A 20,480-nucleotide genomic window follows, 5' to 3' on the forward strand; every position below is an offset into this window, starting at 1 on the left:
ATCTTCCAGACTGGGTACAGGGATTCAGGGATTCACTTCTCCTTTATCCACTGGTGAGGCATCTTCCCATAGTCTCCTGAGGCTGAGAGTCAGGGCCTACCTATTAGAACAAAGGGCAGGGTGGACATGTGCCCTGGGTGTTCAGAAGGAAACATTCCACAGAGAAGTAAAGGCTGGGGCACGGGGAAAATGGTGAGATGCTGCTCAGAGGGCACAAAGTGTTAGTTACAAGATAAATTCTGGGTTCTAATGTATAGTATGATGACTGTAGTTAATAACACTGTGCTGTATTAAAAAATAGTAATACTGTGCGGTCTACTTGAAATTTGCTGATGGTAGATCTATTTTTAAACTTTATTTATTTATTTTGAGAGAGTGCACAGATGAGGCAGAGAAAGAGAGAGAGAATCCCAAACAAGCTCTGGACTGTCAGCACAGAGCCAGTATAGGGCTCGAACTCACAAACCATGAGATCACAGCCTGAGCCAAAATCAAGAGTCAAATGCTTAACCAACCCATGACCCATCAGGCACAAAGTGACCAAATCCATCCAAATGGACAAATGAAAAAAAACATCGTTTATCTCAGACATTTTTTAAAAGATTTTATTTTATTTTATTTAAGTTTATTTGTTTATTTTGAGAGACACAAAGACAGTATGAGAAGGGGAGGGACGAGAAAGAGAATCCCAACCAGGCTCTGCACTGTCAGCGCAGAGCCTGACATGGGGCTTGAACTCACAAACTGTGAGATCGTGACCTGAGCTGAAACCAAGAGTCGGATGCTTAACCGACTGAGCCACCCAGGCACCCCTTGAAGATTTTATTTTTAAGTAGTCTCTACACTCAATGTGAAGCTTGAACTCACAACCCTGAGATCAAGAGTTTCACACTCCACTGACTGAGCCAGGCAGGTGCCCTATTTCAGACGTTTTTAATCATTAAGATTATTTAAAGAAAGTAATTATTAAGATTATTTAAACATTGTCATTTAGGAGAGGCAACGTTGTTTCCCCCAGACAGTTTTCCTGACTGCCATTCCCAACCTTGAGGTAGTTTCTGAGGCCTAGCAGCCCCGAGGAACAGAGGCAGCACCCAGGAAGCCCCAGGCCCAGAGGGGTGAGGGGCAGGGAGCTCGGGGAGCCGGGACAGAGGAGGAGTGGGGGAGGGCGGAAGGTCAGCACTGGAGCTGGGCCCAGAGAGACTCCTGGTCCCTCTTCTGCTCGGTGCACTCAGAGTGTCCCCCCGGGGCAGAGGGGATGCCCCAGAACCAGGAACCCACCACCTTTTTGGGGTGTGAGTGTGTGTGTGCATGTGCACGTGCATCAGTTAGGGTTCTTGTGGGCACAAGTCATCCAAACCCAACGTGGCTGGCTTAAGAAAACACCCTTGTTTTCTTAAGAAAAACACACAAGGTGTGCTGAGCTGATCTCAGGAAGGAAGCAGAGCAGCACCTGGGCCGGGCTCCATCTCTCAGTCTCTGTCCCACACCCCTGTTTCTTCTCTCTGTGCTTCAGTCTCTGGCTCTGTCCCGGCTCTCTCCAGCAGAGAGGACAGGGCTTAGGCTTCATCCCAGCAGCTCTGACCATAAGCCCCCGTGGGGTGGGGGCATTTGCTACCCGAAGGAGTGGAACAGACACTGGCTCTCCAGCACCCCCTGACTCCTCAGGAGGGCCCCGAGCTGTGACCTTGAGCTGTACAGAGCAGGGAGGGTGCCTGGCCAGCCCCTTAGTGCCCAGTCACCGCGTCCTAAGGACTCAGAAGTATTTCTTCCACAGCCCATGTCTCCTCTGGAAATGGGGCCCAGGGGTCGGAAGGTTCTGCTCATCCTTCTGTCTGAGCGGCTGTGTCTTTGGTGAGAAGATCAAGGACAAGTTCATGTAGTTAGACTGTTGTTACTGAGGCCCCTTCAACCAAAGGAGAACACCGACTAGTATGAGCAAGATGGGCACCTTCACGAACACCAGGAGGATGTAGTGGGTCCTGCAAGAGGGGAGAGAGCCATCAGAGCCCCAGGCCCCTCAGGCACCGTCATGCTCGATGCCCTGACACAGAGGGGCACTGGCCAGCATGGCCAAGACTGTGACCCTGGGCCCCCGCAACCCCACTCTGAAGGCCGTTGTGAACCTTCTCAATGGTCCAACCTTGAGGGCATCTCAGAAGTAACTTCAACTTTTTGGTTTTGCTTTGTTTCGGAACCACCTTCTTTTCTTTCTTTCTTTTCTTTTTGTCTTTATTAAAATTTTTTTAATGTTTATTTTTTTGAGAGAGAGAGACACAGAATGAGAGCAGGGTAGGGGCAGAGAGAAGACGAAGACAGAATCCAAAACAGGCTCCCGGCTCTGAGCTGCCAGCACAGAGCCTGATGCAGGGCTTGAACTCATGAACTGTGAGATCATGACCTGAGCTGATGTCTAATGCTTAACCAACTGGGTCACCCAGGAGCCCCTCTATTTTTTTCTTTATATATATATTTGTTTTATTTTATTTCTAGGAGAGAGACAGCATGAGCAGGGGAGGGTCAGAGAGAGAGGGAATCACAGACTCTGAAACAGGCTCCAGGCTCTGAGCTGGCAGACAGCACAGAGCCTGACGCGGGGCTCGAACCCACGAACCGCGAGATCATGACCTAAGCGAAAGTCGGACGCTGAACCGACTAAGCCACCCAGGCGCCCCTATTTTTTTCTAATGTTTATTTATTTTGGGGGGGAGGAGCAGAGAGAGAGGGGGAGACACGGAATCTGATGCTTAGCTGACTGAGCCACCCAGGCGACCCATGAGCCCATGTTTCTTTCTAATTGTCCCTCCTGTGGTTCCCCTTTCCCAGAGTGCCTATGGGCACAGTAGGGTCCCTCATGACAGGCTGTGTGCCTGCCTCTGTGACTTCGCTGCTCCTGAAAATACCAGCTCCAGGCTGCTGACCCACATTCCTGCCTGGTGGCCCCTGGTGCCTTGCACGGTGGAGATCCTGTATTATCTCCCCTTGGCCCGTACTAGATCATCAGGTCTTTTTTGCTGACAACTAAATGTGAGGATGATGCTCATAGAGAAAGCTTCTACAGAGTGGCTTTCCAGGGAGGGCTGGCCTTGGGAGACAGGGGTGAGGGGTGAGATGGGCAGGAACGCCCCAAGTAGAGGCAGGGTAAGGATAGCAACCACTTACCTGCTGTGGGAGACGGACGACACCCCAGCACGGCCATTGGCAGTCGTCCTGGATAGCATGCTCGCCAAGGTGGTCAGGAGCGTTCCCTCTAGACACAGGCAGAGTCGGCCACAGGTTATGGGCACAGACAGGGACTCATGCGCAGCTCACAGTGCTCTGCCAGCCCTCCCCGGGAGCTGCCCTGCCCCTGCACTGGGGCATTGGGTCTCTGGATACAGTCTCCATGCTTCTTCCCTGCTGTTGAGTCATCTGAATCGCAGCACCGCCACTTTCCATCACTTTCAAGTGTGGCAAGAAGAAATAAACATGAAGCAGGAAGAAGCACTCTACTGGGTTGTGGGGAGAGACATAAATCTTCCCACCTCTTCTCTGCTTATCTCTCTTAGGTGGGACTTTCCGCAGGGAGGGGAAGTCCCTGGTCTTTTCTGCTCAAGTGGTGCCTGAGATGAGCTCAGGGACAGGTGGTTCTGGAAATGAGGTGCCCCAGTTATTGGGGTGGTAAGGGGGAGGAGGGCTGGTGAACAAGAGGGCACGTCTGGCTCAATCATGAGCAAAGGTTGTGATAAATCAAACATCTTCATGAGATGCTATGAAGACAATTTATGGTGGCCTGTTTGGTCATGGATTCCTGAGACCAGCCTGGCACTGAGTATCCATGACCTGTTTTTTAGTTGAGTCCCAGGCCTGAGGAGACTCCAGAAAAACCAGCAGCGTCCCCTGACATGAGCTGAATGGTCAAAGTCTTCCTTTCCCCTTAAAGCATCCACTGGTACACCAGCCCCTTCCTGGGTCCCTCTAACTCCCTGCTTGTTCTTATGCAGCTGAGAAAAAGTAGAGAAGAGAGAGGCTGGGGGCCCGCAGCCACGCTGGGCTGGCCAAGTTTCTGGGGTTCAGTGCTGGGACCCTCTTGGCTTCCCCAGGTGGCCCCTCTGCCCCTCTCTGTGTATTGGCAGGTCTGGAGTGTGACTATCAGAGACTGACCTTTTCCTAGAGTAATGCCTGTGGGGGTCTAAGGTCCAGCCAGGCTTCTGATCAGATAATGTGGGGTGGCCAGGGTTGTCCAGTCCCCAGGAGAGCAGGCCTGGGCCATGGACATCCAAGGCAGGGTCCATGTCCTCACCCCCACCCCAGGGCCAGCCAGCCCTGCTCTGCATCAACAGATGCCTCAGGGAACCTCAGCGACTGATGGAGACTGTTTTCAGGCACTCAGCTATTTCCCTTCTGCCCTCGGGGAGGAGGAAGCAGGAGCACTCTGTCTTCCTGTCCTGAGCACGAAGGCCTCACTGCGTACAGAAGAAAGTTCTTACCTGGCTCAATGGTCACTCTGATACGTGCCCCGAGGTCAGGTCCACTCTTTCTGATCCCACACCAATAAGTGTCTGTGTCATCTTGCCTGACTTTCTCCATAGTCACTGTAAGGAAGCGGTGACTCTGGTTGTCCCTGATGGACACACGGTCTTCCTTCACTTCTTGCTGGGATCCTGTGGTTTGAACGAGAATCCTGCACAAATCCCAGTATGCTCCACGACACCACCACTTCCTGTAGGTCTCCCATCCTGGTTCATAGTCACACCGCACGGTTACAGATTCCCTCTCTAGGCCCCTCACAGACTCTGGGCCTTCGATGGAGAAGCAGCCTAGAAAACAGAATCCCAAGAAACATTTACTGCTACCTGGAGCCATTGGGCTCAAGTGGCCCCAGGCTGGTGTCCAGAGACTGAGCCAGCGTCTTTGCCTTCTCGGCCATGCCCCCACCTCGTCCTGAACATCCGCCTCCTCCATCCAGCTTCCCCATCAGCTCTCTTGGTAATGATGTCCCAACCTCTTGGGTCCTTCATCTTCCAGACCCTGCTCTCAGCAGCGAAACTCCTGACTCTCTGACACGGTCTTTCCTTGTCTTCCTGACTCGGCCCTCTCTAACCTCTTCTCTGACCGCTCATCTCAGAGGCCTCTACTGATTTCTCTTCTTCCCTCTTTAAATCTTGGTGCAGACAATGGTGTGTTGGTAAATTAATACGTAACAACTAAGCCTCTGGGGAAGGAAATCTCCATCTGTAGCTGTTCCCCAATTTCTTTAGTGTAACTATTCCCGTCCTGGCTGGTTTCGGACAGTCGAGGCAATGTGACTGGCCACACAGCTGAGGAGAGGCCCCGAGTCAGTTCTTGTGAGTCGGTATGAACCAGCCTGAGAACACCTCAGGGGTTGCTCAGGGTCCCCTTTCTGGGTCTCATGTTGTCCCACTTTATTACACCCGCATGGAGGGATTCTCCATTTCTATGATTTCGGTTATTGCTGATATGCTGATGGTCCCCCAAATCCCATATTTGTTTCCCAAATTCTCCCCTTAGCACTAGTCTACCATTTCCATACACACACTGTACATGTCTACCCCAAAGTCAATAGTCACAGAACTAAATCCACCCTGAATTTGGTCTTCTTCAGTATTCTCTCCAGTGGAGGACTCACAGAGCATGCTAGCTAGCAAAGGTCTACTCAGAGTGGGACGGGTTAAGGACAAGCACAAGTGGAAAGGGCATTCTGCTGCTCTGGGGACTGATTCTAGTTAAGCTGACCGTATGTGGCCGGGCAGATACTCTGTCCTTGGCCATGACCACTTGTGCCTTGATCACATGGGAGTGAACAAGCAAGAGAAGCAGAGAAACACAATGGAAGCCTCTCCTGACTGTCTTAGCCTGAGAGCCTCAGGACCAGGCCAGGGAGGTGGGCACATCTACATGAGGCAGAGAGAGTCAGGTCTGTTGTACCAGGAAGATGCATTTTCTCACACTTTGAACGTTCTCCCTGATGCCATTGTAGTTGGCTCAAGGTTTGCATTTGTGGTTGGCAGAATTATACCCCCCAAAGACAATGACGTCCTAATCCCAATAATGTCTGAATGTGTCACCTTACAGGGCCAAAGGGAATTTGCAGATGTGATTAAGTTAACAACCTTGAGGTGGGGCGATTATCCTGCATTATTCAGTCGGGTCTGATGTAGTCACCAGGGTCCTTATAAGATGAAAAAGAGTGTGTCAGAGTCAGGGGGGAGATTGGAAGATGCTACATTGTCAGCTCTAAAGAAAGATAAAAGGATCATAAACCAAAGAATGTAGGTGGCCTCTCAAAGCCAAACAGGGTGAGGAAGAGGGGCCTTCCCCAGAACCTCTGGAAGGAATCCAACTTAGCCTGCACCTTGATTTCAGCCAGTCAGACTATTTTGGACTTCTGACTTTCGGAATTGTAAGGTAGCAAATGTTGTCGTTTCAAGCCACTAAGTGTGTGGTAATTTGTTACAGCAGCCTTTGGAAATAAAAGTAGTATTCAATCAGCAGAACAAACTCTATGCTCTTCAAATCAACTGCGTCATGGGGCGCCTGGGTGGCTCAGTCGGTTGCCTGACTTCAACTCACATCATGATCTCAGTTTGTGAGTTCGAGCCCTGCGTTGGGCTCTGTGCTGACAGCTCAGAGCCTGGAGGCTGCTTCAGATTCTGTGTCTCCCTCTCTCTCTCTGCCCTTCCCTTGCTCTCTCTCTCTCTCTCTCTCAAAAATAAACATTAAAAAAAAACAAAAACCCAACTGTGTTACTAGCGCATTTGGAAGAGATCTTGGCATCTTCATTGACCCTGCCTTACCCTTATCCTCCACAACTGATTGGTAAACAATGTAGTCAACTCTGCCTCAAAAATGTTTTTCAAAATGATTCTCTTCTTTCCTCCCCTACTCTTACCCTTCGTGATGACAGCATGACACGGCAGAAAGAGAGTGAATTTGGACACAGAAAGACACGTCTCCCACACGCTCCCTGGGAAATCTTGAGCAAGCTACTTAACCTCCCTGGGTCTTGTTTCTCGGTTTGCAAAATGGCTGTGCTACTTTCCATTCTGTGGATTGTTGTAACACTAGGGTACATGTCAAACCGCAGACCTTCTTTCAGAGGTTGCCCCATCAGCGGGAGCCTGTCACCAGGTCAGGAGCTCATCTGGTGCCTAGATCATGGCTGCGGCATCCAGAGAGGTTTCTCCAGCGCCTGCTGCACCCCCTTCTGCTATGCCCTCTGCATATCACTGCTGGAGTTACGTGCTAAAACTCTCCCTAGCCCATCCTCAACTACACTTGTCATGAGCAACATCTCATGATCTCCACTGTAGCCACTCGCCACTGTCTCAGAATGATTTAAAACTCTAGTTGGGCACTCAAGTGTTTTTTCTTCCATCTAGATCCAAGTTCTCTCTGTCCAGCACCATTTCCTGCCCCTCCCTGCCTCCACTGGATCCTATAACCTGGTGCCCCCACTTTTCCCTTCCTCTGACTCTGATGTGCTCTCTCGGGGACCACGTTGTGGCTCACATCCTACCTTCCACCTGGAAACCCTTCTTCGAGCCCAGCCCGCCTACTGGTCACTTTATTCCCCTTCCCAATCAGAACTGGTTCCTCCCATTGTTCCCATACCTTTATCGGAACTTGAGTGCTGCACTGGTATTTTGTTACCATTACCAGCCTCTCTCATTGTCTCCCTTACTAGACACCCTGTCCTGAGGAGCAGAGATTTTGTGTTTGTGTTTTTTCTCTCTTCCTCCCTCCCAATCCCCATGCCTTGTGTAGTATTTGGATACTGGAAGGTACCAATAAAGTTTATGATTTTTTTTTAAATGTTTATTCACTTTTTGAGAGATAGAGCATAAGTAGGGGAGGAGCAGGGAGAGAGGGAGACACAGAATCTGAAGGAGGCTCCAGGCTCTGAGCTGTCGGCACAGAGCCCAATGCAGGACTCAGACCCATAAATGGTGAGCTCATGACCTGAGCTGAAGTCAGATGCTTAACCGACTGAGCCACCCAGGTGCCCTAAGCTTATGATTGTTTTTACAAAGGACCTGGCCGTCAAGATTTTTGGCCATAATCATTTTGATTCTGGCATGAACTATAATTTCCACACCAGTGGGCACTGAAGTATAAGGCTTCTAATTGCAGTGCTAACATAACAAACGGTAAACCTTGGAAGCAAATTCAATTCAAATGCAATTCCTGGGACATTAGGCTAATAAATTATGGTCCACCCATACCACGTTTAAGAGAAGAAGACAAATCACAGGTAATAACAGGGAAGATGTCCCAGATATGATATTATCAGGTTTTTGAAAAGTTGCCTAACAGAGTGTGTAGGCTCCTATTTCTGTGGTTTTCCTATAGCGCATGCGTAGGGAAAAAAAAGGACCGTAGTTGTTGCAAACTCTTATCAGTGGTCAGTGCTGGAATTGGGGTGGAGGGCAGAATTTCATTTTCTTTTTTTTTTTAAGTTTATTTATTTTTGAGAGAGAGGGAGACAGAGACAGAGTGTGAGCAGAAGAGGGGCAGAAAGAGAGGGAGACACAGAATCCGAAGCAACCTCCAGCCTCTGAGCTGTCAGCACAGAGCCCGACACGGGGCTCAAACCCACAAACTGTGAGATCATGACCTGAGCTGAAAGTCAGATGCTTAACCGAGTCACCCAGGCGGCCCCCGAATTTCCCTTTCTAAATCATACATTCTATTATGTGAAAATGTTTATATCATTAACAAAACAACTAAGAAAAAATGGTAATAATCAGAAGGACTCGATTAGGAACAAGGTTGCTAAGAGACAGCAATGATGTAAATTAAAATCAAATGCAAGAGTCAGCAGAAAGGGCCCCTGGGTGGCTCAGTCAGTTAAGTGTCTGACTACAGCTCAGATCATGATCTCACGGTTCGTGGGTTTGAGCCCTCCGTTGGGCTCTGTGCTGACAGCTTGGAGCCTGGAGCGCTGAGACTCAGTATAGATGGTATTTGCCAATAATCACAAACAATGGAAGAGAGATACTATTCCTACTGTAGCTTTGCTAACTTAATCTGGCAGTGAAGCATCCATAATGTGATTGGGCTTGTTTGAAAAAGAAATATGTGGGGGGTTTTTATAAACACAGACCGTAATGGGTGGAACTATTCATCAAGTCTTTGTGTTTTGTCGAGAGTTGGTCTGAAAGAAGGAGGAGATGGTAGGAGAGCAGTCAGCTCGGAGCAGGACTCAGGAGCAGGGCTGACGGGTTTTCAAAGCCTAAGCTGTTTGAATCTCCAATTTTCCTTCCCCTGACCCTGAGATAGAAATCCTCACCCTTCATATCAATCCTTGGGGGAAGTTGGCCCCGTATGCACAATCCTTGGTGAATAGTCTTGTGTCAAAATCGAGACAATAGTTGAGCTCTCTGGGTTGAGAGCAAATGCCAAATGACACACAAAATGGGCCAAAGGCAGCCAAGGGCAGGGCTCAGAGCAGAGGGGCTCATGAGGGTCTGGGATGTGCAAAGGGAGTGGATCCCACCTTGCCTTGCACTGATGGAGTAGGCGTCCCTGCTCATGTCCCCCTGCAACTGCATCATCTCAGGCTCCAAAGAGTAATTTCTGGGCTACAAGTCTGTGGTCTTGTTCTTCCACTTGCAAATGCTTACTGAGCACCCAACTATGCCAGCACCCTGCCTTCCCCTTTAGGTTGCTGCAGAACCATGAAACTCAGCAGACAAGAACGTCCTACCGGAAGTTGGGTCATTCTGACTTCACCCCATCCACTTTTGTTCTTCATTTCACAGAAGTAACCCCAGAGTGTCTAATGGCCATCTGCTAATGGGGTGGCTTTTCTTGTATCATTGGCTACTTCACCCCCTTCCCTCATTAACTCGGAAAGTTGAAGGAGGACTAGGGACACCCTGCCTCACCTCTGCAGCACCCACCCTGCCTGAGCCATAGAGCAGCCACTGTGCTTCCAGCCTTCATCTGGGGGAGAAGACAGTTTGTGTGGGTGTGTGCATATAAGACACACTATGTGAGCCTGTGTGTGCACATGAGTGTGTGTAACTCTGTGTGAGTGTGTGAGAATACAGATGTGAATGGGAGTGTGTGCATCTGACTTCATTGCATGAGTGTATTGTGTGTGCAAGCCCAGGTAGCTCACCCTTCCCCTTGGCCTCCTGCTGAGCTGGATGTTGGGATTAAGAGAGGGAGCAGATGGAGGTCTCTGAACTCAAATGTACAGGTAGAGTCCAGGGGGAAATACGGGCGTTCTGAATTGCTGTCTTTTGGGAATTCTGGGCCATTTGGAGTCCTGCCTAAGGAGCGTAAAAGTCACAGAGAAGCCACTGCCTTCCTCACTCATCTACAGGTATCATCACAGGGCTTCTACGTCACTGATAAAATCCACAATGACAGAAATACTTTGAGAATGACAGCCTTCATCTATTTATATCTGATCCGAATAGCAGAGTCCCACAACATTACAGCTAGGAAGGGCTTCAGGGACTTTCTATTCATACCAGAAATCCAGGTCTTAGAGCAATGAGGGACTTGCCTGTGTCACACACCCCTGTCAGGACTGGAACTCCAATCTCCCAACTCCCTAGCTATGCCCTTTGTGGGGGACCCCTGTGGACCAGTCTTGTTTTGCCAGATTGTCAGCCTACTGGCCCAGAGAGAAGACTGTGTGACCCACACATACAGCATATGTTTTGCAAACGTCTGGACTGTCCCTCATGTCTTTTCATTGTGCAGTGGCTTTCCACAGAGGAAAAAAACACACAACTTATCTCCCATCATCCCACCTGGGTTCCTGAGCAATTTTCTCTTTGAAAGCCTTGGTTCCTGGGCATGACCTCCAAGGGCCTTTGTAATCTTGTCTTGTGCATTTCCAACCTCATGACCAACCAGCCGCCCCAAGGCCCCCTGCCCACCGTGGGTCCCCCAGTGCAGGAATGCACCATGTTTTCTCAAGCCTCCATGTCTTGGCGAAGCAGTTCCCTCTCCCTGGCATGCTCTTTTCCATTCTCTGCTTGATTGGCTGATCCCTTTCTTCAAGGCTCATCAAACGAGTGCTGTCTATATGGCTTTCCGTGTCTCCTTCAGCCAGACTTGCTTGGACCTCTGAGCATAGTACCATCAATGCCTCACTGTCCTGCCATTGTTTGCTGTTAATCTGTATGCCTCATCCACTGAGTGTTGGGGGTCCTCTTTTTAATTTTTTAATGTTTATTTTTGAGAGGGAGAGAGACAGAGTGAGAGTAAGGGAGGGGCAGAAAGAGAGGGAGGCACAGAATCGGAAGCAGGCTCCAGGCTCTGAGCTGTCAGCACAGAGCCCGACGCGGGGCTTGAACTCACAGACCGCGAGATCATGATCTGAGCCGACCTGAGCCGAAGTTGGATGCTTAACCAACTAAGCCACCCAGGCATCCCATGGGGTTCTCTTTTTAATGGCCAGCCCTGTTTCCCTTTTCCCTTCACTTCCTCAGGGCCTGGTGTATGTGTGCCACAAAGTAAGACCCCAGCATGCTTTTGCTGAATACACGAAAAAAGCCACTACTCATTTCCCCCAATCTGACACTTCCCCTTCAGCCTGGGATAGCTCTCCATCCCCTGCCCTGCCCTAGTAGTACAAAGTCCCCATGGCCCCAGTTGCACTCACCTGGGAGCCTGAGAAGGAGAAGAACTAGCGGCAGCCGCATGGTCTTGCCTCCCCGGCGCCTTGCCCCTCTGCACCCACCACTGGAGCTCACACTCGGATCCAAGCTGGACTCTCGGAGCTCTGCCTGAGCCCCAGCTTGCGCTTTGTTTGACTGGACCGCCTTTGCGTTTCTTACCCATTCACTTCCTTTTATAGAGTATTTCCTGCTTTTAATTATTCAGCAAAGTGGGTGTAATTTCTTAGAAGGGCCTGGTCACAGGGCACAAAATTCCCCACTATGTAGGAGAGAGGAGACGGCTGTATGGAATGAGGAGGGGCAGGATGAGATGTGTCTGCAGAAGAGTCAGAGCAGGATGCGTTGAACCTATTGGGCTTTGGGTCCAAGGGGTACAATAGCCTGGGTGTCAGCTCCAGAAATGTTTCTCTACCCCAGCAGTGGGCCCCGGCAGCAGAGAGCAGTGCCTCCTTCTTAGTCAGGTGTCAGGTGAGCAACCTTGGCACACCTAGGGATGCATTTGCTCAGACATTACAGCCAAGGGCATAAAAGTGCAGCCTGTAGGATCAGACACACCTGGGCTCTAACCCCAAGCGCCGCTTACAAGCTGTGTGACCACAGGCAACTTATTAAACCTTTCTGAGCCTCAGTTTTTTATCTGTAAACTGGGCTCATAAGAATTGTTATAGGAATTAAGTGAGAAAGACATGCGAAGTTCTGAGGATACAATCCTAGGATGTGGCCAGCACTCTACGTTATTATTAGTGCCCTGAGTAAAGCTTCAGATGCTAGATAGACAGTCGACCAAAATAAGCCCAGGGCAGGAGGCTGAGACAAGCCTGATGGACTGGGTTTCCTCATTAGTAATAAAGCAAATTCTAGCCTTAACCTGATGTAATTTAATTGGGAACCTGATTTATAACCCAGTAGCTAAAACTCTTGAAGAACAGCTTAGTTTTTAAAATATGAAAAAAAAATTTTTAACATTTTATTTTATTTTTTGAAAGACAGAGTATAAGAAGGGGAGGGACAGAGAGAGAGGAAGACGCAGAATCCAGCTCATCGACTGTGAGATCAGGACCTCAGCTGAAACCGAGCGTTGGATGCTTAACCAACTGAGCCACCCAGGCACCCCTCAAATTAGAAACTTGTGCACAGCAAAAGAAACAGTCAATAAAATGAAAAGATAGCCAAAAGAATGGGAGAACATATTTGCAAATGATGTATCAGATAAGGGGTTAATATCCCAAATATATAAAGAGCTCATGCAGCTCAATAACAACAAGAATAACAACTCCTATAATGCGACTGAGTTCAGTTCGTTTTTTAAAAAAAAAATGTGGGAGGGGCCCCTGGGTGGCTCAGTTGGTTAAGCACACCAACTCCAACTTCGGCTCAGGTCACAATCTCATGGTTTGTGGGTTCGAGCCCCGCGTCAGGCTCTGTGCTGACGGCTCAGAAACTGGAGCCTGCTTCAGACTCTGTGTCTCCCTGTCTCTCTGCCCCTCCCTCCCTCACATTCTGCCTCTCTCAAAAATAAATAAACATTAAAATGTATTTAAAGGAGTATGCATTTATTGGATCTATTCCTTTGTGTCTATGATACATTGCAAGAAAAAAGTTACCAAAAGTGTTTACAGAGTGTTCTGATGGAAATGTGGATAACAGCTGGATGTGTTATCAGAAGGCCGTTCTCATCCATGAAAGGTGCTGTGTTCTCCGGAGCAGATCATCCATGGGCAATAGGTGTTACTGGTTTTCATAATCCGGCTGACTCCGCCTGCCCCCCAGAGCCCCTCTGAGGTCTGGTTACCCAGAGGACCACACTGAGCATGCTCAGAAGCAGGGGCACCTCCAGGAAGACCAGGAGCAGGAAGTAGACGCTGCTGAGCGGGGACCTGTGGGGGACACGGTGACGGACGGTGAGCCACATCCTCAGGGAGAGGCCCTGATACCCTCCGCTTTCCTTCTGTCCCTGTGCCCATGTCCTGAGGCCCCAACAAACTATACCGAAATCAGTCCCAGGTGGGTCCATGGGCGGGGCAGCCCCACACAGCAGACCAGTCCCGTGCCCATCGGGATAACAGGTGCCCTTGAGACAGGTTGGTGGACACGGAAAAGGGCCCGGCCACTGGAGTGATGTGAGGGAGGCCGCAGGGAGTGACGTGGATCCTGGGCAGGGAAGAGGGTTCTACCTCAGCCTTCTGCGTTTGGGGGTTACCCTGTCTGTGGGCTAGAAATCGGTATCGGGGTTATTTGTCTGGTGTCTGTTCTCCCATAAATAGTATCTCCCACGAGGGATCAGAAACGTTAGCTTTAATCTGGTGCCTGTGCGGCACCTAATTCAGTGGCTGATGATAGAAGGGACGAATGACATGGCTCAGCTTTCACTTTCTTCAGAGGCCTGGTGATCAACAGGATGCCACTCTGGCCAGGGCTGGGGGGAGGGCACAGGGGAACAGTGCAGAGGCCACCGGCTCCCAGAGCACCTGGCCTGGGCCAAGTCCTGAAGGCGCCTTTTGTAAAATTCTTGACACTTGCCCTTCCCCCTTCCCGGAGCCCCATTTCTGCAGACACCTGAGCGCGGGCTCCCCAAATCCTGCAGTTCTCCAGTGAAATGTCCTTTCCCTGGAGGTTGTGTATTGGATAGCGCTCCCGTCCCCCTCCCGCAGGGGCCCTCCCGACCCCTCTGACGGATTTTCTCCAAGCACTCATCACAAGCTCGCACACTTATCTCGATGAGTGTGTTGACCTAGTCCTTGTGTGAATTCTGCTTTTGTCAGAGCAGGATTGTGGCTCAGTGGCTCAGGGCTGTGTCCACAGAAGGACCTTCCCGGTTAGGTGTGGACTTGGTAAATAACGAGGGTGCAGGGCCTCATTCCTCGGCTCCCCGGGTGGTCTAGAGGTCAGCCAGGTGTCACAGATCTCCACATGCAAGCCCCTTACCCAGGATGTTGGCTGGGACTGGGGGTCTCTTGCCGGATCGCAGTGCTCCCCATGGGTGCTGGCAGGGTCGTGTGAAGACTTGGGGGGCTGGTGGACCTCACGATGCTGGGGGCTTTAGTGCTGCCTGAGAAGGAAGCGCATGTCAGGCCTCCCACCCTCACCCCCGTCTCCCACTCGGTCAGCTATGTGGCTCTGACTCACATTGACCTGGTCACTCAGGCCATCTGGACAGATGTCCTGGCTCCACATCCCCCCTAGCACACCCAGGCCTGACTGGGTCTCTGGTCCTCCCTTGGCCTGCGCTGCAGGTGCATCCTGGCCAGGTGGGCACCTTCACGTGGTGGGTCATCCTGCTCACCAGGGATTTGAGTGTGTGGAAAGAACGAACACATAGCTCCAGGCTCAGCCACAGCCACACCGTGTGCACCCCAGCAGAGGACGGGCTGATGTTTACTCTGTAGAGATAGATCCAGATTGAGGGAACCAGGGTCCTTAGGTAGGGCTGACGTCTGGGGTGAGGATCATGAAACAGTCTGCACTGAGTGACGGAAACCATGGCACTCAAAGCTCTTGGTCCCCGAACTGTCAGCACAGTCCTCTCTGGGGGACGGAATGACCAGAAAGAAAGATCTAGGGAGGCAGACACACAGCCGGTGGACCCCATAGAAAGTGGCCTGTCCTGAGGCCAATGGGGAAAAGGTCTTTCCCTCATGTCCCCAGGGACATCTGTGGATGCTTAGCTCCTCGCTGTTGAATAGGAGGAACCCACAGAGGGCATGGGAGGGAAATACCCCATGTGTGAGAGAGAGAAACTAAGACCTACAAGAAGGACCTCAGAGGAACCAGAGACAACATCAGAATAAGAGCACGAGATAAAAATCCACATACTTAGGGGCGCCTGGGTGGCTCAGTCGGTTAAGCGTCCAACTTTGTCTCAGGTCATGATCTCATGGTTTGTGAGTTCCAGCCCCGCGTCAGACTCTCTGCTGACAGCTCAGAGCCTGGAGCCTGCTTCAGAGTCTGTGTGTGTGTCTCTCTCTGCCTCTCCCTTATTCATGCTATCTCTCTCTCTCCTTCAAAAATAATAACCTTTTTTTTTTTTTAATTAAAAAAATCTACACACTTAGAAGGATGACCTTCATTTGATTCTTCGGAAACAAAAACAAGGTTCTATTAAAGAAGAATTATTTGGTGTATTTGGGGCCATAAGACCTGAGAACATATTTTCCCATCCTTCTCCTTTGTCTGAGGGGAGCACTTTCAAGGGTTTTTCTGGGTTCCCTCCTGTGGGGACAAGGTGCCAGAGGAAGAGGGGGAGGGTCAAGCTGGAAGGCAGGGTGGTTCCCAAATGGTCACAGAAGCCCCAGATCAGGGTTTCAGGCTTGTTCTTGGGCCCCCCTCAAGGTTGCTGCAGACCTTCAGAGTCACAGCAGTGAGGCTGGTGCCCCAGGAACCATCCATGACATGTGATGTTCTCTAGGGCCCCGGGGTCATGGGCAGCCTGTAAGGGTGAGGAGGAAATACCTGAAGGAGTTCTGTTCCCCACTGGGAGGAGAGAGAGTCCAGGAGGAGACTCGAGGTCCCCCTCAGAGTGAACAGGACCCTTGTCAGGACAAGAAGGCAGCTGTCCCCAGACTCAGGACCACTCCTTGACCCCTCCCTGGGAGAGCTTTAGGCATGACAGCGTGTCAGGGTGTGGCACACAGAGGCGTCTCCGACAGCCAGGGGTGTGCATGTGCTTGTGTGAGTGGGAGTGTACACCCGAATGTACACACATCTCAACACACACATGTGGACACACTCATGAGAGCACATGCGTACACATCCCCGGTGTCCCCGTCACCAGCACCATCCTCTCCTCACTCTTCTGTCCCACGTGTCACTGCTTTCCTGAAGGTTTGGGGTGATAAGCCCCAGTCTCAGGGGCCCTGGTGCTGGCGCTGGGGGAGGGGTGCATACAGCTCACCTGGGGTCACAGATACCTCGATGGTGAGGGTGGGCTCTCCAGAGAATCCTAACCAGGATGTATCGACCCCACACCGATATGTTCCTGCATCATCCTCTACGAGGTTCTCCAAGGTCACTGTGAAGGTGAGGTTTGCAGGATGGTCCCTGATGGACACGCGGCCACTCCTCACTTCTCTGTCTGACTCTTTGGTCTCCACAATCTTCCGGAAACATGCTGGTTTGCACCAGTATTTGGGATATCCTCTTAACCGCTCTTCATATGAACACCGCACGCTCAGGGATCCCCCCATGGGGCCTGACACGGAGGTGGGGCCACTTATAGACAAACAGCCTGGAAAACACAGCCGAGTGCAGGCCCCTCACCAGATGGGCCTGGGTCACGGGCTTTGGGGTCAAGATACCCCCTGGGTCCCTCAAAGGCCCTCGTGACCTGGAGGAGGCCTTGGCGGGACTCAAGGGAGAAGATGAAGGGGAAGGAGCTTCTTCCTCGCAAAGTGGATAAGGAGAGGGTGTCCATGGTGTGTGTGTGTGTGTGTGTGTGTGTGTGTGTGTGTGTGTGTGTGTGTGTGATGCTCCAAGACATCACTTCTGACCATGACAATGAAGGTAATGGCGAGCCCAGGTTCCCCTCTCGTCAGTGCTGCTCTGTCCAGCACAATGGACAAGACTCACGCTGAATCCTCCTGGTCGCTGCTGAGGCAGGAGCTGGCCACTCCTGGAATTTTCTCTGCTCTCCCTCTTTCCTCCCACATCCTTCTTCCTTCCCCTTGGGCGTCTCCTCCCCACCTCTCCCTACCCTCCCTCCCACCCAGGGTCGACTTCCCTGCCCAGGCTCGGCTCCACTCACCTGGGACTTGCAGAAGGAGCAGAGCTGCAGGCAGCCATGCCCTCCCGTCCCCTGGGGTCATTCCTACGGCACAGACGTCACCCACAGCAATGTCAGGCTCTTGAGGGGAAACAATTTCAAGCCTCTCACAGAAGTTCTGGTCTCCGCGTCCCACTTCTGCTTTCCTAGGCTTCTTTGGTTCCTTGTCCAGCCTGGCTTTGGTCCCCACAGTCTTCTTCCATGGTCACTCGAGCTGGTCATGGTGGAGGAAGCTTGGGGAGAGAAGAGCACGGGCCGGAGCAGAGCCCACGACCTGGTGCCCTGGGCTCTTCTCAATCTGGGGACAGGTCCCAATCCAGGTCTGGTGTTGGTGTGAGATTGCCGTCCCTCTCCACAGCCCACAGCTGCTCCTCTCACTATCCACATTCACCCTCACACTGTGGAACCACATCAGAACATTTCCTCTTCAGGGGGCCACCCACACCCCTGTGACATGTCACTTCCTTGCAGTTAGGATGTATCATCTCTGGGGTGGAGGCCACAGCACCCATCAGTGGTGACCACAGTAATTTTAGGAACCCCCTCCCCAACTTGCCGCTCCACACACTCTCCCCATGGGACCCCTGCTCTCCTCTGGCCACATAAGTTGGCACTGTGACCTCAGATGCCTTCAAACATCTCATTTTGACTCTGGGTTCCCAACCAGGGCACAAATCCCTCAGGCTGTGTTTCTTTGTTCTCCAGGCATAGACATGAAGCAGCCATCACCAACACAAGGACCTCACTTTTTACTTTCTTCTTTGGCAAGTCCACTCTGCTGTGACTTGCAGGGCAGAGTACTGAGGATGGCAAGAGGGTGCAGAGATTGGAGGTACTGAGAGATGCTGGGGAAATGTAAAGGTGAAGTTGGGCCTCTGCTCTCCATCCAGTGGTGCAGAAGGGATGGTTGTGTAACAAGATGGTGGTCCTCCAAAACACAAGCTGCTAGCATCTCCTTTGGGTTCACAGTGGTGACTGGGGGCCTCTTCAAGGTGCAGAAATGAGGGAAGGTCCTTGTCTGGAGGTAGGGAGGCAAGTCTGTCTTAACTCAGAGTGGCTTGTTTTTCTGATGTGATGGGTTTGGGTTGAGTTTACCTTGGAAACAGTAGTAAGGCAGGTCAAGGTTCGGGACCCAACATCTTGCCTGGGCTATGCCAGCTTTTCAGCTTCATCATGCACAACTAGGTCTATCAACTTCCCCCTAAACACTGTCTTCCCAGACCTGCTCTTCTCCCACACTATCTTTTTTTTTCTTCTTTTTTCTTTTCTTTCTTTCTTTTTTTTTTTTTACAAATAGTTTATTGTCAATTGGTTTCCATATAACACCCAGTGCTCATCCCCACAAGTGCCCTCCTCCATGCCCATCTCCCCCCTCCCCTCCACTCCCCCCCACTATCTTATTCTGATCAAAGGCAACAATATTCCCAGGATTATTGCAACCAGACCATGTCACCAGGGATCCTCTCTCTGTCACTTAATGCTTATTCTAGCACTTTCCATCTGCTTACTTTCCCTCTTCCCCCTGACATTGCAACCACCCTCTCTCCTCTCAGTGTGATGGTGACATCCCTGTTCCTCCTGGTCCCCCAGTGCCTTGTCTTTCCTCTTTTCCACTCATCAGCAAGAGAGCACTTCAACAAAAGTCAACAGTAGCTAGTACGCCGTCCCATCCCCTTCAGATGAAACCCACTCTTCTTGGTTGGTCTACATAGCCCAAGAGGGCTCAGCCACTGCTGGGTTCTGCAGTTCCATCTTGCTCCCCCTGCCCCCGTGTGCCCTGTGCTCCAGCCATAGTACCTGTCCTGCCCCAGGGCCTTAGCACCTGCTTGTCCCTCTCCTTGGATCCTTTGCCCACCTTTTCTCATTGCTTGTTCCTGCTTACCCTTTAGATTTCACCTTGGATGTCACCCCTTCAGAAAGCCTTCCCTAATCACCCTTCCTAGGGGTCACCCTGTTGTCTGAATCACTGGTCCCTGTTTATTTCCTCCATAGTTCACCAAATTTTCTTTCCAACCCCCAGCCCCCGCCCCACTAGGATATAGCTTATATCATAGCAGCATCTGTGGTCTGTTTTATTCAGCGCAGAATGACCTGGTGCCCAAATGTAGTATGTGACAAATGGTCGGCTTATGGTAAATATTTGGTATATGAGTGAATGAGTGATTGAGTAAATAAATGAAGACTGAATTGGCTGCAGACATTGGTCCCAGGCAAGTGTGGTCCAACTATATTAGATATCACAGCATAACAAATTCCCCCAGCTAAAAGCATCAAGCAATTATTACCTCATACTTCCTGAGAATCACGAATCTGAGAGTGGCTTATCTGGGTGGTTTTGGCTCAGGGCATCTCTTTCGTGAAGTTGTGGTCAAGATGTTGGCCAAGACTCTATACTCATCTGAAGGCTGGACTGGCCTGGAGGATCTGCTTCCAAGATGGCGCACTCATATGGCTGTTTTCAGGACACCTCAGCTCCTTGCCCAAGAGAACTGCATGAGTGTTTTCATAATATGGCAACTAGCTTCTCCCAGAGTGAGTGATCCCAGAAGGAGCAAGACACAACATATTTGTAATTAATCCTTGAAAGTCCTATACTATTGCTTCTGTGTGGGTCGCTCAGTTGGTTGAGCGTCCAAATGGCTCAGGTCATGGTCTCACAGTTCATGGATTTGAGCCCTGCATTGGGCTTTGTGCTGATAGTGTAAAGCCTGCTTCAGATTCTCTGTCCCCCTCTCTTTCTGTCCCTCCCCTGCTCACTCGCTCTCTCAAAAAAATAAAATTAAATAAAAATAAAAATAAAAACCAAACCATGAAACTATGTCTCTGAAACTTTGCTTGATTTTTTTTGGGGGGGGAGGGGGTTGACATTTGTCTTTATTCATATAGCAAAGAGTTTACATAATCTCTCTCCCTTCTAGCTATCTTGCCAACAGCTCAGAGAGTCAACAAACTGACCAGAAGCATGTTATAAGGGTTGATGTCAGGATCTGAATCCAGATTCCTCTGGCTCAACTGCTCAAGCATCTTTCCCTTGTACCATAACTCTGGTGGAAAGAGGGTAGCCAAGAGCCAGCAAGGGG

At 50.6% G+C, this 20,480-nt stretch overlaps 2 protein-coding genes across 2 annotated transcripts; both read right to left on the reverse strand.

The window, feature by feature from the left end:
- Window positions 1–882: 882 nt before the first annotated feature.
- Window positions 883–11,777, reverse strand: CD300LB (CD300 molecule like family member b). The gene is given in 5 exon segments (XM_039229751.1): window positions 883–1,905; window positions 1,907–1,982; window positions 3,163–3,250; window positions 4,470–4,799; window positions 11,627–11,777. Coding segments are annotated over 5 exon segments (564 nt in total). The 5' UTR covers window positions 11,667–11,777; the 3' UTR covers window positions 883–1,875.
- A 1,399-nt stretch (window positions 11,778–13,176) lies between these two features.
- Window positions 13,177–17,787, reverse strand: CD300C (CD300c molecule). Its single transcript, XM_039229750.1, has 4 exons — window positions 17,383–17,787; window positions 16,534–16,866; window positions 14,568–14,691; window positions 13,177–13,519 (listed from the first exon to the last, which is right to left on the reverse strand). Exons 1-4 carry the CDS (start codon window positions 17,441–17,443, stop codon window positions 13,381–13,383), a joined length of 657 nt encoding a protein of 218 aa, XP_039085681.1. The 5' UTR covers window positions 17,444–17,787; the 3' UTR covers window positions 13,177–13,380.
- Between the last annotated feature and the right edge of the window lie 2,693 nt (window positions 17,788–20,480).

Source organism: Hyaena hyaena, unplaced genomic scaffold, assembly GCF_003009895.1.
Source record: "Hyaena hyaena isolate Hyena2069 unplaced genomic scaffold, ASM300989v1 scaffold_39, whole genome shotgun sequence".
NCBI classification, from domain to species: Eukaryota; Metazoa; Chordata; class Mammalia; order Carnivora; family Hyaenidae; genus Hyaena; species Hyaena hyaena.

Coding starts and splice junctions, on each gene's coding strand:
- CD300C (XM_039229750.1), bottom strand. CDS start 17,443: ATGACCCCAGGGGACGGGAGGGCATGGCTGCCTGCAGCTCTGCTCCTT. Junction 16,867..17,382: donor GCTCCTTCTGCAAGTCCCAG/GTGAGTGGAGCC, acceptor TGTGTTTTCCAG/GCTGTTTGTCTATAAGTGGC. Junction 14,692..16,533: donor CGAGGTATCTGTGACCCCAG/GTGAGCTGTATG, acceptor CTTCCTTCTCAG/GCAGCACTAAAGCCCCCAGC.